The sequence below is a fragment of the Pezoporus wallicus genome, unplaced genomic scaffold (assembly GCF_028554395.1).
Source record: "Pezoporus wallicus isolate ANWC-B61680 ecotype Strahan unplaced genomic scaffold, APGP_CSIRO_Pwel_v1 contig_6275, whole genome shotgun sequence".
Classification (NCBI taxonomy): Eukaryota; Metazoa; Chordata; class Aves; order Psittaciformes; family Psittacidae; genus Pezoporus; species Pezoporus wallicus.
The window spans coordinates 2265513-2280900 of NW_026636901.1; the positions used below are offsets into that span (position 1 = coordinate 2265513).

A 15388-nucleotide genomic window follows, 5' to 3' on the forward strand; every position below is an offset into this window, starting at 1 on the left:
TGTAAGCATTTTAACAGAAATGTTATTTAGTCTCTTAAAGAGACAGAAATGAAGGAAGGTTGTGATACCTTGTATTTCTTTATCAACCCTTCCTCAGTTTATAAAGATAGGATTAGGATGGAAAACTGAGTAGGAGTCCCTCATATCCCTGCTGGCCTTTCCATTAAGATACCTGAAGACAACAAAAAAGACAGAAAAAAGTGAGCATCAAGGGAATTCTAGTCTAACTAATGGAAGAAATAGTGGAATAATCTAATAATCTGTGTTGGAAGATGAGAGCCGTATGTCATCAGCTGATCTATTAAACGAGCCAATTTCCAAACACAACTCAAGAATTTTTAAGCACAAAAAGCTGCTGAATCTGTTCCCTCTGCTTGTACTGGGCAAAACAAGAAATCATAGAATTTAAGCGCAGCAAGAAAGATCTAGGCAGACACCAATTAAAGTATTTTTGATGGCATAGATAGGGTCACTATAAGAGACTGCCTAAGAGGGTTATTATGGCTTTAGGAATTTAGACAATCACCTGTAAGAAATTATGCACATTCAAGTAATCCTGCTACTGGCGGGACAGAGTAAGCAACTTTTGGGGGTATCTATCTTTTCACAATGTATCCCTGCTGATCCTGTTCTCACAGCAGAAACTAAATGTAGGACTTCTAAAAAACAGGCACCATATCCTTTCTTAAGACAAAGTTGGATTAGAACTGAGTAATTAAAAAAAAAGTACTTGGCTTCCAAGCAGTATTAATTTGCAACTAGATATATGCAACAAAGATGATTAGAGGACTGAGGCACCTTTCCTATGAAGACAGGATGAGAGAGTTGGACTTGTTCAGCCTGGAGAAGACTCCAGGAAGACCTTACAGCAGCCTTTCAATACCTAAAGGGGGCCTGCAAGAGATCTGAAGAGGGACTTTTTACAAGGTCACATAATGACAGAACAACGGGGAATGGATTTAAACTGAGAGAGGGGAGATTTAGGTTAGACATTAGGAAACAATCCTTCACTATGAGGGTGATGAGGCACTGGCACAGGTTGCCCAGAGAATCTGTGGCTGCCCCATCCCTGGCAGTGTTCAAGTCCAGGTTGGATGGGTCTTTGAGCAACCTGGTCTAGTGGAAGGTGTCCCTGCCCATGGCAGGGGAGTTGGAACTAGATAACCTTTAAGGTCCCTTCCAACCCAAACCATTCTATGATTCTATGACATGAAAGATAATACAAAATTACAGCCATCACATCCAAAACCAAAGGGATACATTTAAGCACTGCTGTGTTTGTCTTAATGAGCATTTTGGGCAATTCTGATGCCTGATCTACCCATCCTTCAGGCAGGCAGAGTTGACCTCTTCATTGAATGGCTCAGTCATTGGACTGCATGCAGCAAATTATTTGTTATCATTATTACCATTGTAACCTGGCACCACTATTGCTTCTGTGAGCACAAGCTAAGCAGCTAAATGTCAGAAAACTGCTTTGAGTGATGCAATTCAGAAAAAGGGCCTGTCAGGAGGTGGGCAGAAATGTATCAAAAAAAACCTGAGAAAAGCAGTAGTATTATGGCTAGGTTGTGCAGATCTTCACAGTTTTAATGTGGTAACACAAAATTTGCAGCTAGAAAAAAACTGTTCATCAAAAAGGGCCTCCTGCATAAGACAGCGCCTAGTAATTTGAAATACTGAACCCAAAAGCTGAACATGAACATATTTAGAAAATACTGTCTGTGATTCAGAAAACTTAGAAAATTCTACATACAATCATGTAAGTCAGTCTGGAAGGTTGTCCTCAGGGTATCCTGCAATTAGTTTATCCATTTCTAGTTTTGGTCTGCTTTGTAGCTGTATGCAAAGATGCATGTCAAGTCATTGCACTGGGAAACTTAGGTGTGATACTGCATTACAACAGACCCAGCAGCAACAGGCTACATCAATTCAGTAAAACACAAAAGTTCAAAGAAGGCATCCTTCTGTAACAAAACAATGCAACGCATTCTCCTTATATTCTTAATTATGATGGCTCAGTAAGCTACTATGTCTGCCGCTGCATCTGCCAACAACACGTGAAGAAAAAGACAACTGAAAGACTGTGCTCAGTCACCTTCTCACATCAGCTTGATGATTGTTTTAATTACATTATAAGAATCTTGATTATTTTCTTCAGTAACTTTCTTGACACTGAAAAAAGCACTTTGTCAGACTGTTTCATGTCATCGTATTATTTGGGGGATGAAAGATATCTTTGATTAAATGATTTTATTTCATGCTTTATTATCGGCTTTGACATAAATTTCCAGAGACCCTCAAAGGGCATTTCTTTTTACACTGTAGCATAGCCTTGTTAGCCATTCAGGTGGAATAAACCACTCTGCTTCACTTTATGGTCCCGTGCTCAGAATTTTTCACACAGCACCCTTCTGAACCTAAGGAATGGTATTGCAGAACATTAAAATCTTATGCTGTTAATACAGGGTTCCACTAACACAGTAAGTAGCCCTGTATTTTATTTTTTTTTTAATTTCTCTGGAAACAAGACCATCTACTTTTTGATAGGCAAACTTATTGCAGTGGTTTGTGTATTACCAAGATCAGTGGGAATTTGGGCCACTTACCACCTCTGTAAGTATTCAAATCTGGAAAGCCTGAGCCTCATGAAAAAACACAGATCATTTATGAGCCTTCCCCTTCTGTGTGCGGGAATATGGATGATCCTGGATGACTTCTCTGATACCTCACCTTTGCCATTGGCCATGCAACACAGAAGAAGGAAAAACTGTGCTGTATTTTCTAAGCTGAAGGTAAAGACACTAGTGAAACAGACAGATTTAGGGAAAGTTCTAAAAATATGATTGACACTCAAGAGGATAAAAACCTGTAGCTGTTGGAGGATTCTTACTTTGAAAGAGTCAGGTATTTTTGTACCGTAGCTGCTGAATCAAGAGTGAGAATTTAGTATTACCTTTTCTATCACTTCCTTTTGAGAAGCACTCACATGGTGGTGACACACCTAGAAAGAAACGCCATTTTTTCCTAAAATTCTCTGGTTTAAAAGAAGAAAGTTTGCATTCACAAAGCCTTTTTCAACCTGAAACTCAAAACCACTTTTCGCTCTAAGTGAAAGCAGCAGACTACAGCTTTCTCTTTCAAAATGGCACTGATACGTCTACTTCTTTTATCTGTAGGCTAGAAACATGACTTCTACTGCTAGACTTTCTGTTTCGATCTCTCCCTTTCTTTTTTCTTGTGATAAAATTTCTTTTTGCTATTACATCACTTCCAAGTCAATGGTCACCAGCCTGAGTCATATTCATGGGAAAGATTCAGTTAATAAGGCAAACTGCTAACAATCCCCAATTCATCGTAGATAACATACAAAATGCACACTGCATCAGAATTAACCAAAGTGACCTTTTCTGTACATGAAAAAAAGAAAAACATCATCAGCTTCCACATTTTCTTTCCCTTCTGAAGAAATGAACTGGCATAATGTTAGAAAAAACTTAAGACATGAACACGCCCAGATCAGCACCTGTCACTGCTGATGAGAAGCATGACTTCTAGAAATAAGCAGCTTTTCGGAATGTGCAATCCCCAAAAGACATGTTATCAGTTCTTCAATCCCAGGTGTAAAATGTCTTCACATGCTGCCATTACTTGATTTAAAACATGAAGTACTAGAGGTGCAGCTAACAGTTGAGCAGCAGTAATGCAACCACACCTGTGAAAGGTGCCCTGAAGCTACTTTGCAGCACCCACTGCTCCGCTGATTTGGGGTGTTAAATGAATTTCTGGATGATAAAGCAGGAGCCTGCAAAGACAAAGGAATGGTCTAGCCAGGTCTCTTTCCTGCAATCCTTAAATGATGAAACTGAAGGCACAGGAGTAGAACATACAACAGAAAGCAGAATCTTTCTCTTTGCTGCTAACACAGCTTTTTGGCTTCTAAGGACAAACAATGGACCACAGAAAACCTATGAATTAAGAGTCAAAAACACGCAATACCTATCGTAACTGTAATAGATATAACTATGATCTTCCTGTCAGGAAAACAGAAACTGGCATATCAAGTAATTTCTTTCTGAACAGAACTTATGTTCATTCTTAAAGCTCATCTTTCATACCATACACAGCATCCCACCATACCGAGAGGCGTGAGCACTTTTTCTATTAGAGAATTTACAAGAAAATTGTTACATTGACTGATACTTTCTACATGTCAGTGTGTTAAACAATCTGATCCCAAGGGGTGAACTGTCATTACCTCCCAGAATTTATCAAATCCTCTTGAAGGAAGCATAGTGGTGGCTCATTTGTTATTACAATTTATGTCAGTAAGCAGCTAAGTGCAGGCAAAGGTAAATTACTATTCTCATTTTACTGTCGGTAATGTGCATATTACTTTCAGAAACATTTAGTGTGCCAGTTCACTAATGATAATAGTATGCATTAGGATTTGTTCCAAGTATCTCAGTTTTCCAGTCAAGATTTCATAAACCTGTCTTTTTACTTTGTTGCAATTTGAAAGGCAGACATACATGGTAAATTAGCTAAAATAATAGTCAAAATAAATTCTTAACTATTACTCAGTGATAAACCAGATGACTCTACTGCCAACTGGGTATCAAAAGACCAGCCAAGAGATAAAAATCTACACATTTTGACTGCCTCCATTTCTGCTGATTTTCTCATTGATAGTGAAGGAAATAGCATAAGAAGTTTACACTTCTGTTTATGAAGACCATAACACAATCTAACATTTCCATCTCATGGTTATGGCACACAAATCCGCTTAGAAGTGATTTTGAAAATTATCAGAAGTATCTTTCCTGAGCTAATGGACTATTCTATCAATCCAATAACTTTTTTTTTTTTTCCCTTCAAACCCATCTGAGGAATAAAATCAGTTTCAAAACACACAGTCTTCTCTCTTACAGTCACTTTTTCTCAGTAGGGTGCTTAGAAGCATAAATATTTACTATTTTATAGAGAACATGTTTCATTCTTCCACCATTCTGGAGAGGCAAATTTTTCATTCAATTTATCAAACCAGGTGTCCTGAAATAAAGTTGTATTTGATAATCAAATAGCAATGACATTTTAGCTGACTCAAGCTGTCGAACAGTGTGGTGTTTCACCGTGTACCTTCATAAAGCCTGCCAAGTGATTCACCATCTTTTTTCCTATTGATACTTTATGGACATAACTAAACTTGCTGTATCTGGAGAAACACTGACAGAATTTCATATGTATATATTGTGACACTTAAAAGACACTGTGCTTCGTTCTAATGAACTATTTTTTACCTTTTTAGTTTTCTCTGGGGCTACCTTATATATTCTTGGTAGGGCAATCAAATAAAAATAAGAAAAATAAGACCTAGTTCCTCATTTGGTAAGCAACTTAGTGTCTGATTTCTTAAGTTTCTAGCAATTCCTGGAGGTAGATTAGGCTGCTGCCCATGTTAAGTAAATGTTCTTTGTATTTATGTAGTAGATAGAGCTGAGCAAGCACTTTTACAGAGCCATGAGCTGGGAAAAAATTCTCCAAAACATTTTCTCCATTGTTTTTTCTGATTCACAGTGATTCCTTTGCTCTGTCCCTTCCAAAGTTCTTGCCTTCCAAGCCTACTTACTGACATGCAATTCAAATTCATTATAAAAAAATTTAGTAGTGTTACTAAGAAAAAAATAGCATGGGTAATTTGTTGCTTTCCAAATGTTTAATGTCGTACTTCTACACATGCATGTCCCTAAATCTGTGTGATTGCACATTGCAGACCTTTTAATTTTTAGTCCTCTGTCTACTCCCAGTTTAGTTTTTGGTTTGTGGATTTTGGTCTTTTTTCAGTGTTTTGCTCATTCCTCGATCCCCTGGCATGTCCATCTGTCCCAGCAGAAATGCAACATCTGCAGTCTCTCCCAGGGCACAGGGTCCCCTGAGAGAAGTCTTTAGAATGATGTCATTCATTCATTTTTCAAGAGCATACAACACTGCTCTGAAGCATCTGTTCTCTCTAAATCCTGCCATTTGGACTTTGCTTCCTTTCTTGGGACACAATCTCTTCTTCTGACATACAGAGACTCAGAAACTCTTCTCCACCATAAACCAAACAGAAACATGACTACCAGAGCTTCCTGCAACTGGAACAGTAGCTCTTACATGTACAATGGCACAAAATGGATCAGCACTGCTTGCCACCAATATTAAGCCTTCCTTAAAAGAAATTAAAAAAAAAAAAAAATAAGGTAGCAAGACCAAACACACAAAGAAACAAGCTTCATAACTTCGGCAGAGAAACAGAAGCTGTGCACGTCTCTGCTGGAAAGCCACCTCTGGAAACTAATAGGACCATCTGAGGAGAATTACGGTTCCCCTCTCTGCGCAAAGCCACTCTCTTTGCTCGTGTGCTCAAGGCACTTGTTAATCCTCTTATTTCAGATGGGAAGGCATTAGTGTGTTTGTGTGTGTGTGTTTAAGCATGTAGAAACCACTACAAAAAGTACCAGCACAAAACATGCTACAGGAAGTATTTATTAGGGGAAAAAATGGGAGCAGTGAAGGATGAGCTGATGACACAAGCAGTGAAAGCATTCTTTAATTACTTGTTCCAATCTGTACTTCAAATACAACTCCCAGTACTCTCTGTGCCTGTTAGAAAATGAAAAACTGAGAAAATAGGATTATAAAACCATACCTGAACATGAGGTATTAGTGAAGTAGGTTAGAATAGGAACGCACGCCTGGAAGAAAAGCACAGGGAGCAAAGCTGGACAGCATCTGTAAATGATCCTAGTTATCTAAGTTAAGAGAGGCCACTGTGGCCAGAGCCATATCAGTCAGTTCAGGCAACTGAGCACTGCACACCATTTCAACAGAACAGAATACAAGCATAGCCTACCTGCTGAATAACACCTTTTATTATTCATTTAAAATCAGTAATTTCAAGACAATCCTACAGATTTCTAATGAGCAATATAAACTGAGAGGCCCCATGCAGGTCTCAGATTCCACTGTTTATTTAGATCCACCAGTGTGAAATCACTGATGCTACACCTGAAATTACATCCACAGGGTAAGAACTTTAAACTTCTCTTCAAGAAAACATTGCATTAACTGAAAGTTTTGTGTTGTTTATTACCAAGGTCCAGGTCAGGCCACAGTGACTTTCTCATGTGGAAAATGAGCAACCTGGTTTACTGGGAAGTGCCTCTGCCCATGGCAGAGGGGTTGGAATTCAGAGATCTTGAAAGTCCCTTCTAACCCAAACCATTCTATGATTCTATGAAACAGGAAATCTCTGCAATCTCTCATTCTTTACAACTTCTGGCAAAAGTGTATCCTTAAATTTACTGATGTCATTTAGTTGTTTCATTCTGGTAGACTAAGTAAAGCACTGAAATGATAAAGGCATGATACTTTGTATTCTTTTAATAAATTTACAATGTACACTGAAATAGAGTTTGGGAATCACAGATAAAGCAGAGAATAAAAAATGAAAATTAGTCATTACATACTAGCTTTTGCAAACTTTATTCTGTTACTGGGAGCATTCTCTGCAGAGAAAGGCTGTATAAAAATGGGTCTACTGGATGTCTACTGAGAAACAATATTGCATTAGCCCCCAAGACCACTTAATTAATTTGGAAGCCAGGCAATTAAAAAACGAGCTTAGATTTCTGCAATGGCCTTTCCAATGTTTGTGGATTCACAGAAGCACCCTTCACTTAGAAAAAAAAAAAAAAAAAAAATTATTTTTTAGAGAAAAAACACGAAAGAGAAAAGGACACAGACACCATTCCAATGAGTGAATTTGTGTACATAAACATGTTCAAATTCCCTGAGGAAAACAGCAAAATATTTATACTGCTCATCTGGTAATTTGATTCTGCTGCTGTCAGGCTTTCTTTAAGAGCTCTTCATGACAGGAATACTCCTTCAGGTTGGCTATTGTATCTTTTGTGGAATTAGGACAATGAGGACCTGCTCTTATGTGAATCACTTGCTTTCTACATGTTAAATATTAGAAAAGACAAGAAGTATATCTCAGAAGCAAAATTTTAAGCTGATTTGGATCCTTGAAGATGCTTCTATATGCATTTCCCTCTCCAGTCACCCAGCTCTGCTCACCACCTCAGGAAGGTGCAAGAGACCCACCTCCTTTGCCATGGTCTCTCTCACACCTCTCACACCCTCTGTGCAGGGGTTGCTTGTCTCTGGTTATTCGCCCTGCTCCTGTTAACTCTGCAGGGTCCACTCCTTATCTGGCCCTAAAAGGCTATAGCTGTAGCTTCAGAAAAACATTTTTAGTCAGCTCTTTTAATAATTAATCACAACATTCACCCTTAAAATGTGCAATGAAGAGAAACCATACACAGGGGGCAACAACTGTTTGCCAAAAAAAAAAAAAAGATAAATATTGCAGACTCGCCTCTCCCCTCCGGCACTGAGAATGATGATAAAATACCCCATACCTGAGCTCTCACACCTCAGGAAAATTAGGTTTTCCTACACGTATCTGACTTGTAGAGTACGGATATTCTAACATGTGCTTTTGGCGTGGGGGGCTGGGAGGAAAACCTTTGCAAAAGAATCCACACCACTTCCTGATTTGCTCTGTATGACTTATATTTTGATTTTTTGGCAACCTAAGTTTTATCTTCTCTTTTTTACAGCTGCTCACAATGTACCTCCCAGCAGCCATACATCTGGTTTGGAAACAGAATTATCTTCTAGGGTAGTGCCCTACTGTCAGGATGCAATACATACCTGTTATCATACACAGTATAGTCACTTGTGCATAACAATAACCCATGCAATACAGATCTGCTAATTGCACTATCACCATGCTACACTACTACTCTAATATGTTGCATTAGTAAGGACTGACCTAATTTCGAAGCTACCCACACAAGTATCAAATGGTTGTATCAAACATTACCTTCTAATACACCCTTAGAGTACCCATGTTTTACCTGGCTGCATATTAATTTTAAAGCCAAAACTAGCAAATACTAAGATAAACTGAGATAATTAATGTCATGAATCCAACATTTTATAAAACGTATTACAGGTGCAGAAGCCTCAAGAGACCTGATCATGTTAGCTAAATTTTCACTGTATAATCCAATTAACTGAGAAGTTCTAAGAACAAAGAAGACTTTTCAGTTTAATGCAACCTTTTTTCATCACAAAGTTGATTCAAGAGATTTTGTTTTCCAGTTACAAATGCCTCTAAAGCAGCTTCAGTGGGCCATGCAGTAGTAGCAGTACTTTGTCTGCTGAGACTAAGAGCCCTCCATTGTCTGTAATTTTTTTTTCCCCAAAACAATTATCTCCTAGGAAAACACATTTTAAAACACTTTCAGAAACACCCTCAAAACTATGCAACTTTGGAAGCAAAGAGATAATCATCATCAGAAAGTTTCACTGATTATGCCTGCTCTGCCAGTCTTTAACCGACCTGTTCCTGTGTACACCTTTCAACAAACCAAGGTATTTTTGGCCACTCACATACTGCTCCGCTTACAAGTTGGTCTGAGTGGTACCAGATCTTTGTGCGTTTCCTAGGACGAGGCAACCCTAAAGAACGGATAGCAGAGAACTGCTCACAAAGGGACACACCTTAGCAACAGACTCCTTCTTCACCCCTGGAAGTTCACGGCTTGTTTTTTTTAAGACAAAACGAACAAACACAGAGGATACCCACCACCCTTTACTCCCTTTTTACCCCACTCACAGACCTTTCTCGACAGATAAACACGCCGAACCGGAGCACAATTTTGGTATCTTCAGGTACTCGCAAGGGGCTTTAAAGGCAGCAAGGAAGCTAATTAGAGGCAAAGTTGGGGCTATTTCTGAATTAACTTTCCAGCAACAGCGTCTGCAGTCCTCCGGCAGATGCTGAGCGGCTGGCGCCACACCGGTTTTCAAAGCGTGCTGTCACCGTACCTTCAGAAGCCTGACGGAGGGGAGGAAAGCGGCATGGCACAGCTTCCGGATGGTCCAGTTCAGCGGCCGGGGAGCATCGGTCTGATTCATGACCCTCCGCAAAATCCCACTGGGAGATCAGCCGCAGACCTGGCAGCGCCTACCGCGGAAACCGCCCTCCCCGGCGCGGGCACCCCGTGCGCATCCCGCCCGCCGCGGGGCAGGGACCCGGAGGGACCGGGAGGGACGGGACGGGCAGGGCTCGCCCGGAGCGGGCAGCGGGCAGAGGGCTGGGCTGGGCTAAGCTGGGCGAGCTGCGCGGCCGTGGCCACCGATCGATCCTCCTTAAGAAAGCTGGCTCCTGCGTGGGAACAGCAGCGCTCATGCATACCAAATGCGGCTGGATGGAGGCGATCAGCCCGCTGCTCGGGGCAGGCTGCGCTGCTTGAGCGGAAAGGGGCAGCCCGCATAAAAAAAAAGGCTGCAGTGAGAGCTGCTGCTCCTGCTCTCTCCTTCCTGCCCTCCTCCGAGAGCAGCCAGGTTAGCCGCTCCCAGGCACGCTGAGCCATCCGCCTCGCTCCTCGGCTTCCCAGGGAGAAAAGACGGGCAGAAACGAGATAATTTAAATAAAGCAAACGGGGGGGTACTTGTACTTTCTTTCCCAAAGCATTGCAAGGAGAGGGAAATCGGCATGAGGGGAGGGGCCAACGCTCAGACAGCAAAGAGAGAGAGAAAAAAAATTATTCACTCTTGATTTACTGATACAGTGGCCCTAGAAAGCATAGATTCATTGATCTGGTATAGTACTGGTTCATTAGAGGCAACTGGCAGTGGTTAGAAGACGTATTGTAAGAGTGTAAATGTTAATATGTACATTCTGGCAAACACACACACACACACACACACACACACACACACACACCCCGCACAACAACAACAATGAAAAACTAACGTCAAGCAAGCCAAGTTCACAGTTCAGCTCATTTTAATATTAAATCTGTGCACAGAACAATTATTTTAAAGCCATGCAATCACTATTAGTAATAGAGTTGGGGCAATACAAGTATAACAAATCATGTTTCCATTAGGGGCAGTAAGTGGCTTTCCCAGCTAATGAAGATCTTGAATGCCAGCTCTCCAGCTAAAAGAAATCTGTTCCCCCAGTATTTTTTTGGAGGGGATGAAGGTTACATGAGGGAAGAGTTAGGAAGTGCAAAAGCAAATATCCCATAAAGCAATGGGAATTTTTCATTTTGCTACTAATGACCAGTTTTTACTAGCAAATATAGTAAGTATATTAATAAAGTATAGCAATGACTATAGAGCAAACCAGCCACTTCTCAGTACAGTTTAAGTATCTCATAAATCAGGTTAGGAAACGTGGATTCTATAGCTAGATTTCACTGATCTGCCATTTTCACATGGCATTCCTTTTCATCTCCATAGTGCACATATTTTTCTCTATTTTTAATTTATTCTTGTTACTGCATATACATACATCATCGATAGCTGGTGAATAATTCTCCAAATGAGGGCAAAGAGATGAAGAATACTATTTCCATGAGGCTATGCTAATCTGCTTGGATCATGTATTACTGTCTATAATGGTTTGCAGTAGGGTCACAAATCTAAAACTCTCTAACAATACTTCTGGTTTGCTTTTCAAAGTTTATTTAAGGACAGGCAACTTTGTGAAAAACAGGGAAACTTTAGTACCTCAGTCAATACCATCAGATCCTCCAAGGAAAACAGAGGATCCTAAAAACTGTAGTTACCCCTCAAGAGCAGGGAAGGATTGGTATTTACATCCTGGTCTTCCTCCCCAAAGGAAGTCTTGTGCTTGTACACAGACTGATACTCTCCAAAACCTGTATATTGAGGCCCATGTAGATAGAGCCTATTTGCATTGAGGAGGAAGCCCAGTACATCTGTGCTTTCTTTTGAACATACACATACCAGGCAGCTCTTCCTCACTGTACCCTCTTAAGAACTGTGTGAACGTTCTTATTCAATCTCAGTGTTGGATAAAGTTCTGTCCAGAATGTAATGTCCCAGAACATAACTGCAAGGCTGACTTTGCTCCGGAAGGGTTCTCTCACTTCTTCCACCCCACTGCACATGCTAAAATGATGAAAATTCAAAGGTGCAGAGACCAGACCGTGGGTTGTGTATGGAACAGAATGGGTGGAACACCTGGAGCCATTTCCTTGTGAAAAAAGTTGTGCCACTGACTGGCACAAATGGTTATGACTGGGCAGCTAGGTTAAATTATACATATTTAAATGGCTTCTTGCTTGAGCTCAGAATGTATTTGTTTTATGAAAGAGTAAAAAATCTTGCTGTTGATAGTGAAAAGGAACATAAGTAAATTATTAAGTAACTTAATTATTTTCTGAAACCAATTTTACTAAGGCTCCAGTAAACAGACATATTAAGTACATAGAAAAAAATAATTCTGACTTTAAATAGCATGTACCTTAAAATACATGTAGCATGATAACTTTGCTGTTATAATGGTAATAATATCCAGTGATAAAGCTTTTGAGGTTCACAGTAAAAGGAAAGTAAAAGATTAAACAAATCAGAAACAAGGACTCCCAGCACTTCCGTATCCCCCACACTCCAAGCCATGTTAATAACATTTCTTTACCCTTGAAGATCAGGAAGGAGTTTCTTGGGAAGGTGCCAGACTCATCTTTACCTTGACCCTTTCACTTCTGTTTTGTATTAGGCATCTGCCATAAACCTGACTGTTCAGCCTATGTGCTAGCAACAAAGAAGACAGAGCAATCATGGCATGCTGCCCTTCTTTTCAGTGAGTAGAGTAACAAATCTCTGAGGAGTCTCTAGAGCAGAAGACAATAAAGAAACATAACAGATAGCTTTAATAAACTAAAAATAGTGAGCCCAATGTATCTTCTAGCTTCCACAGAGCTTCCTGTCTTTTTGCTGTTTTACATTGCCTTGTGCCTTGTCTAGTCATTTGTATTTGCAGAGAGTGCAAGAGTACTAACTGCAGTCAGTGGCAGTAAGAAAGCTCTTACAGACAGAACATCACCATGACATGGGAACTTCACTTACACCACAAAGTTCTTGGGTGCCTCTCAACATATCATTTAATCTCTGCTTTGCCCTAATTTTAATTAATTTTAACCCTTATACATGTATCTTGCCTATAAGCAATACTGCACTGATTTTGAGTGTAAATTTCAGAGAAGTCAAGCAAGGAGATTTCTTTGTCTTGGCAGCAGCCTCCAACAATTTGTGTAAGTGTAAATGGTGAAGGATTAGGAAGCAGAGAAGCAAATTCTGAAAAGTTTTTTTTTTCAGAGATGCTGACAGCAATGGTTAAAAAATACAGTAAAAGATTAGGGAGACGTTGGGTTTTGTTTGTTTTGTGCAGCTTTTTATCACTTCAGTGAAAAATTCAGAGTTTGAATCTCTTATTCTGTTCGCTGGAAAATCATCTGCTCAGCTTTTCTACAATCTGACGCCCATTAGGAGATGCAAAGATGTAGCAATCCCACTAGAATTTATGCTCCTACTTTGCTAGAGCTAAAATACAGATCTGTCACTTTCATATTAAAACACTTTGTCCCTGAAGAATGCTCACTGCACCATCAGTATTCACATCTAGTCCTTTGTCTCTTGCCAAGGAGCCCCTTTGGTATCACAAGAAGGCATAGCAAATTCCATTGCTTCCTGAAATACAGAGAGATTTCTATTATTCTTAAACCTATTGTTCATGGAAAGCACTTTTAAGAGCACCTCTTTGTAGATTCCTGGCATCTAGTGTGGTAATTATCCTACACTTAGAAAGCTCTGATACTGTAAAATTTAACTCCTCTGAGAATGCTACAGAATGAAAAATGGCTGAGAAGTCCATTAACATCCAGACCACTCAGCACACCGTCGATGTCCAACATTTTCAACCTGAGAGCAAACATTTAGCTAAAAGTATTGTAGACCCAGGTACTGCTCTTCTATCCTCCCTAGCTAACAATTCCTTTATGAAATAAGAGATTCTGTGTAAATCAATAGCAGAAAGGGCAGGCAGGATGAGGAAACCAGAAAGGTGTATTGTCAGTGTGGTAGAAGGCGACCTCTTCTGTGGAGCCACTGCCTAACTGGGGACAAACATCACATAGAGGCAGAAGAGTTTTCCCATGATACCACACCCGTTTTTCTCATGTACATCAAAGATGTGAGAAGAAAGACACATCTTCACACTGCAGCTATAGACCCTCTTTGCCAAGGCTTCCTTGCTCTTGGAGTACCTTCCTGCTTCCTCAAGGGCTTGCATTGCCCAATAGGGTAGCAAATACCAGACAAAACAGAGCTACTCTTGCACCCATTTGCTTGCAGTGTTCATCATGGGAGTACTACATAGACATCCTGAAGCAGAGGTGTTAGATCTTCATAAACCACTTTGGCCATCTTCTAGGTTCATGGAAGAAACAGCAGGATAACAACAGAAAAAGAAGTCATTTAGAGGCCCTTATTTAAAATTAAAGAGTTAACAAAGCAGTTCACAGGTATAGTTAAGAAGGATCAGACATCTTACTACCCGGACACTGCATGTCTGTAGTAACCTAAATAATAATGAAGAGTATATCAACGAACAGAAGCCTGATTTACAATAGCAATAACTCTTCTTTTTTCCCCCAACACATTCATATTTCAGTTTATTAACTTTTATTTTGTGTGATTTCTTGCAAAATCAGAGGATAGAAAGCTAGTGTGTGTTATAAAGTCTGGATAAACTATGCTTAATTTTATGCCTGCCATAACATCTTAACAGACCCAAATTTTCCTGAAGCTTTACTCAACTGATAATTAATTTATAAAATTTCTTCATTGCTCTCACACCTTTTCTAGCCACAGCATGTCTGAGGTAGCTTTTTCTGCTGTTTGTTAAGGTAGTCCTGTCTTCTGCCACATAATCATTCTCACTACTCCCTCTCCCTCAGAAACAGACAAAAGTAATGTCTACATGCTTACTAAATGTTAATTAATTTGTTCTAGATGCAGGCAATCCTGTGGACAGTTTTAAGCACATACATAAACAGTACTGTACGCAGCTATAAATTATGGCCTTTGACAAAAGACTGAAAGGCCGAAATAAAAGGTATTATTTATGTTAAGTTATCATAAGTGTGTGATGAATATCAAAGGCCAGGTTGGATGGAGTTTTGGGTGATATGGTTTAGTACAAGGTGTCCCTGCCCATAACAGGGTGGTTGGAAATAGATGATCTTAAGGTCCTTTCCAACGATAACTGTTCTATGATTTTATGATTCTATGATTATTTTATTCACATACTCACTATCACTTTGAGGTCATCTTTAACTGATCTGTATCTGGCTTTTTCCTGGGACAGCACTTATCTGGGCTACCACAAGAGATCTCAGGGTACCACAACACACAGCTTCTGCAGAGAACCAGGGGAAGTGCACTTGTGAGA

At 39.9% G+C, this 15388-nt stretch overlaps 1 protein-coding gene across 10 annotated transcripts in view; it reads right to left on the bottom strand.

Moving 5' to 3' along the window:
* TRPM3 (transient receptor potential cation channel subfamily M member 3) overlaps positions 1–15388 on the bottom strand; it is a 409666-nt gene that overhangs the window by 249883 nt on the left and 144395 nt on the right. For 4 of the 10 annotated variants that reach the window (XM_057402151.1, XM_057402150.1, XM_057402149.1 and 1 more), the window contains exon 1: positions 9946–10147. The exons of the other annotated variants lie outside the window; for them this stretch is intronic. In XM_057402151.1, the coding sequence (XP_057258134.1) occupies positions 9946–10035 (90 nt within the window). In that variant the 5' untranslated portion in view covers positions 10036–10147. Of the gene's footprint in view, positions 1–9945; positions 10148–15388 lie in introns of those variants that run through there. 10 annotated transcript variants of the gene reach the window in all.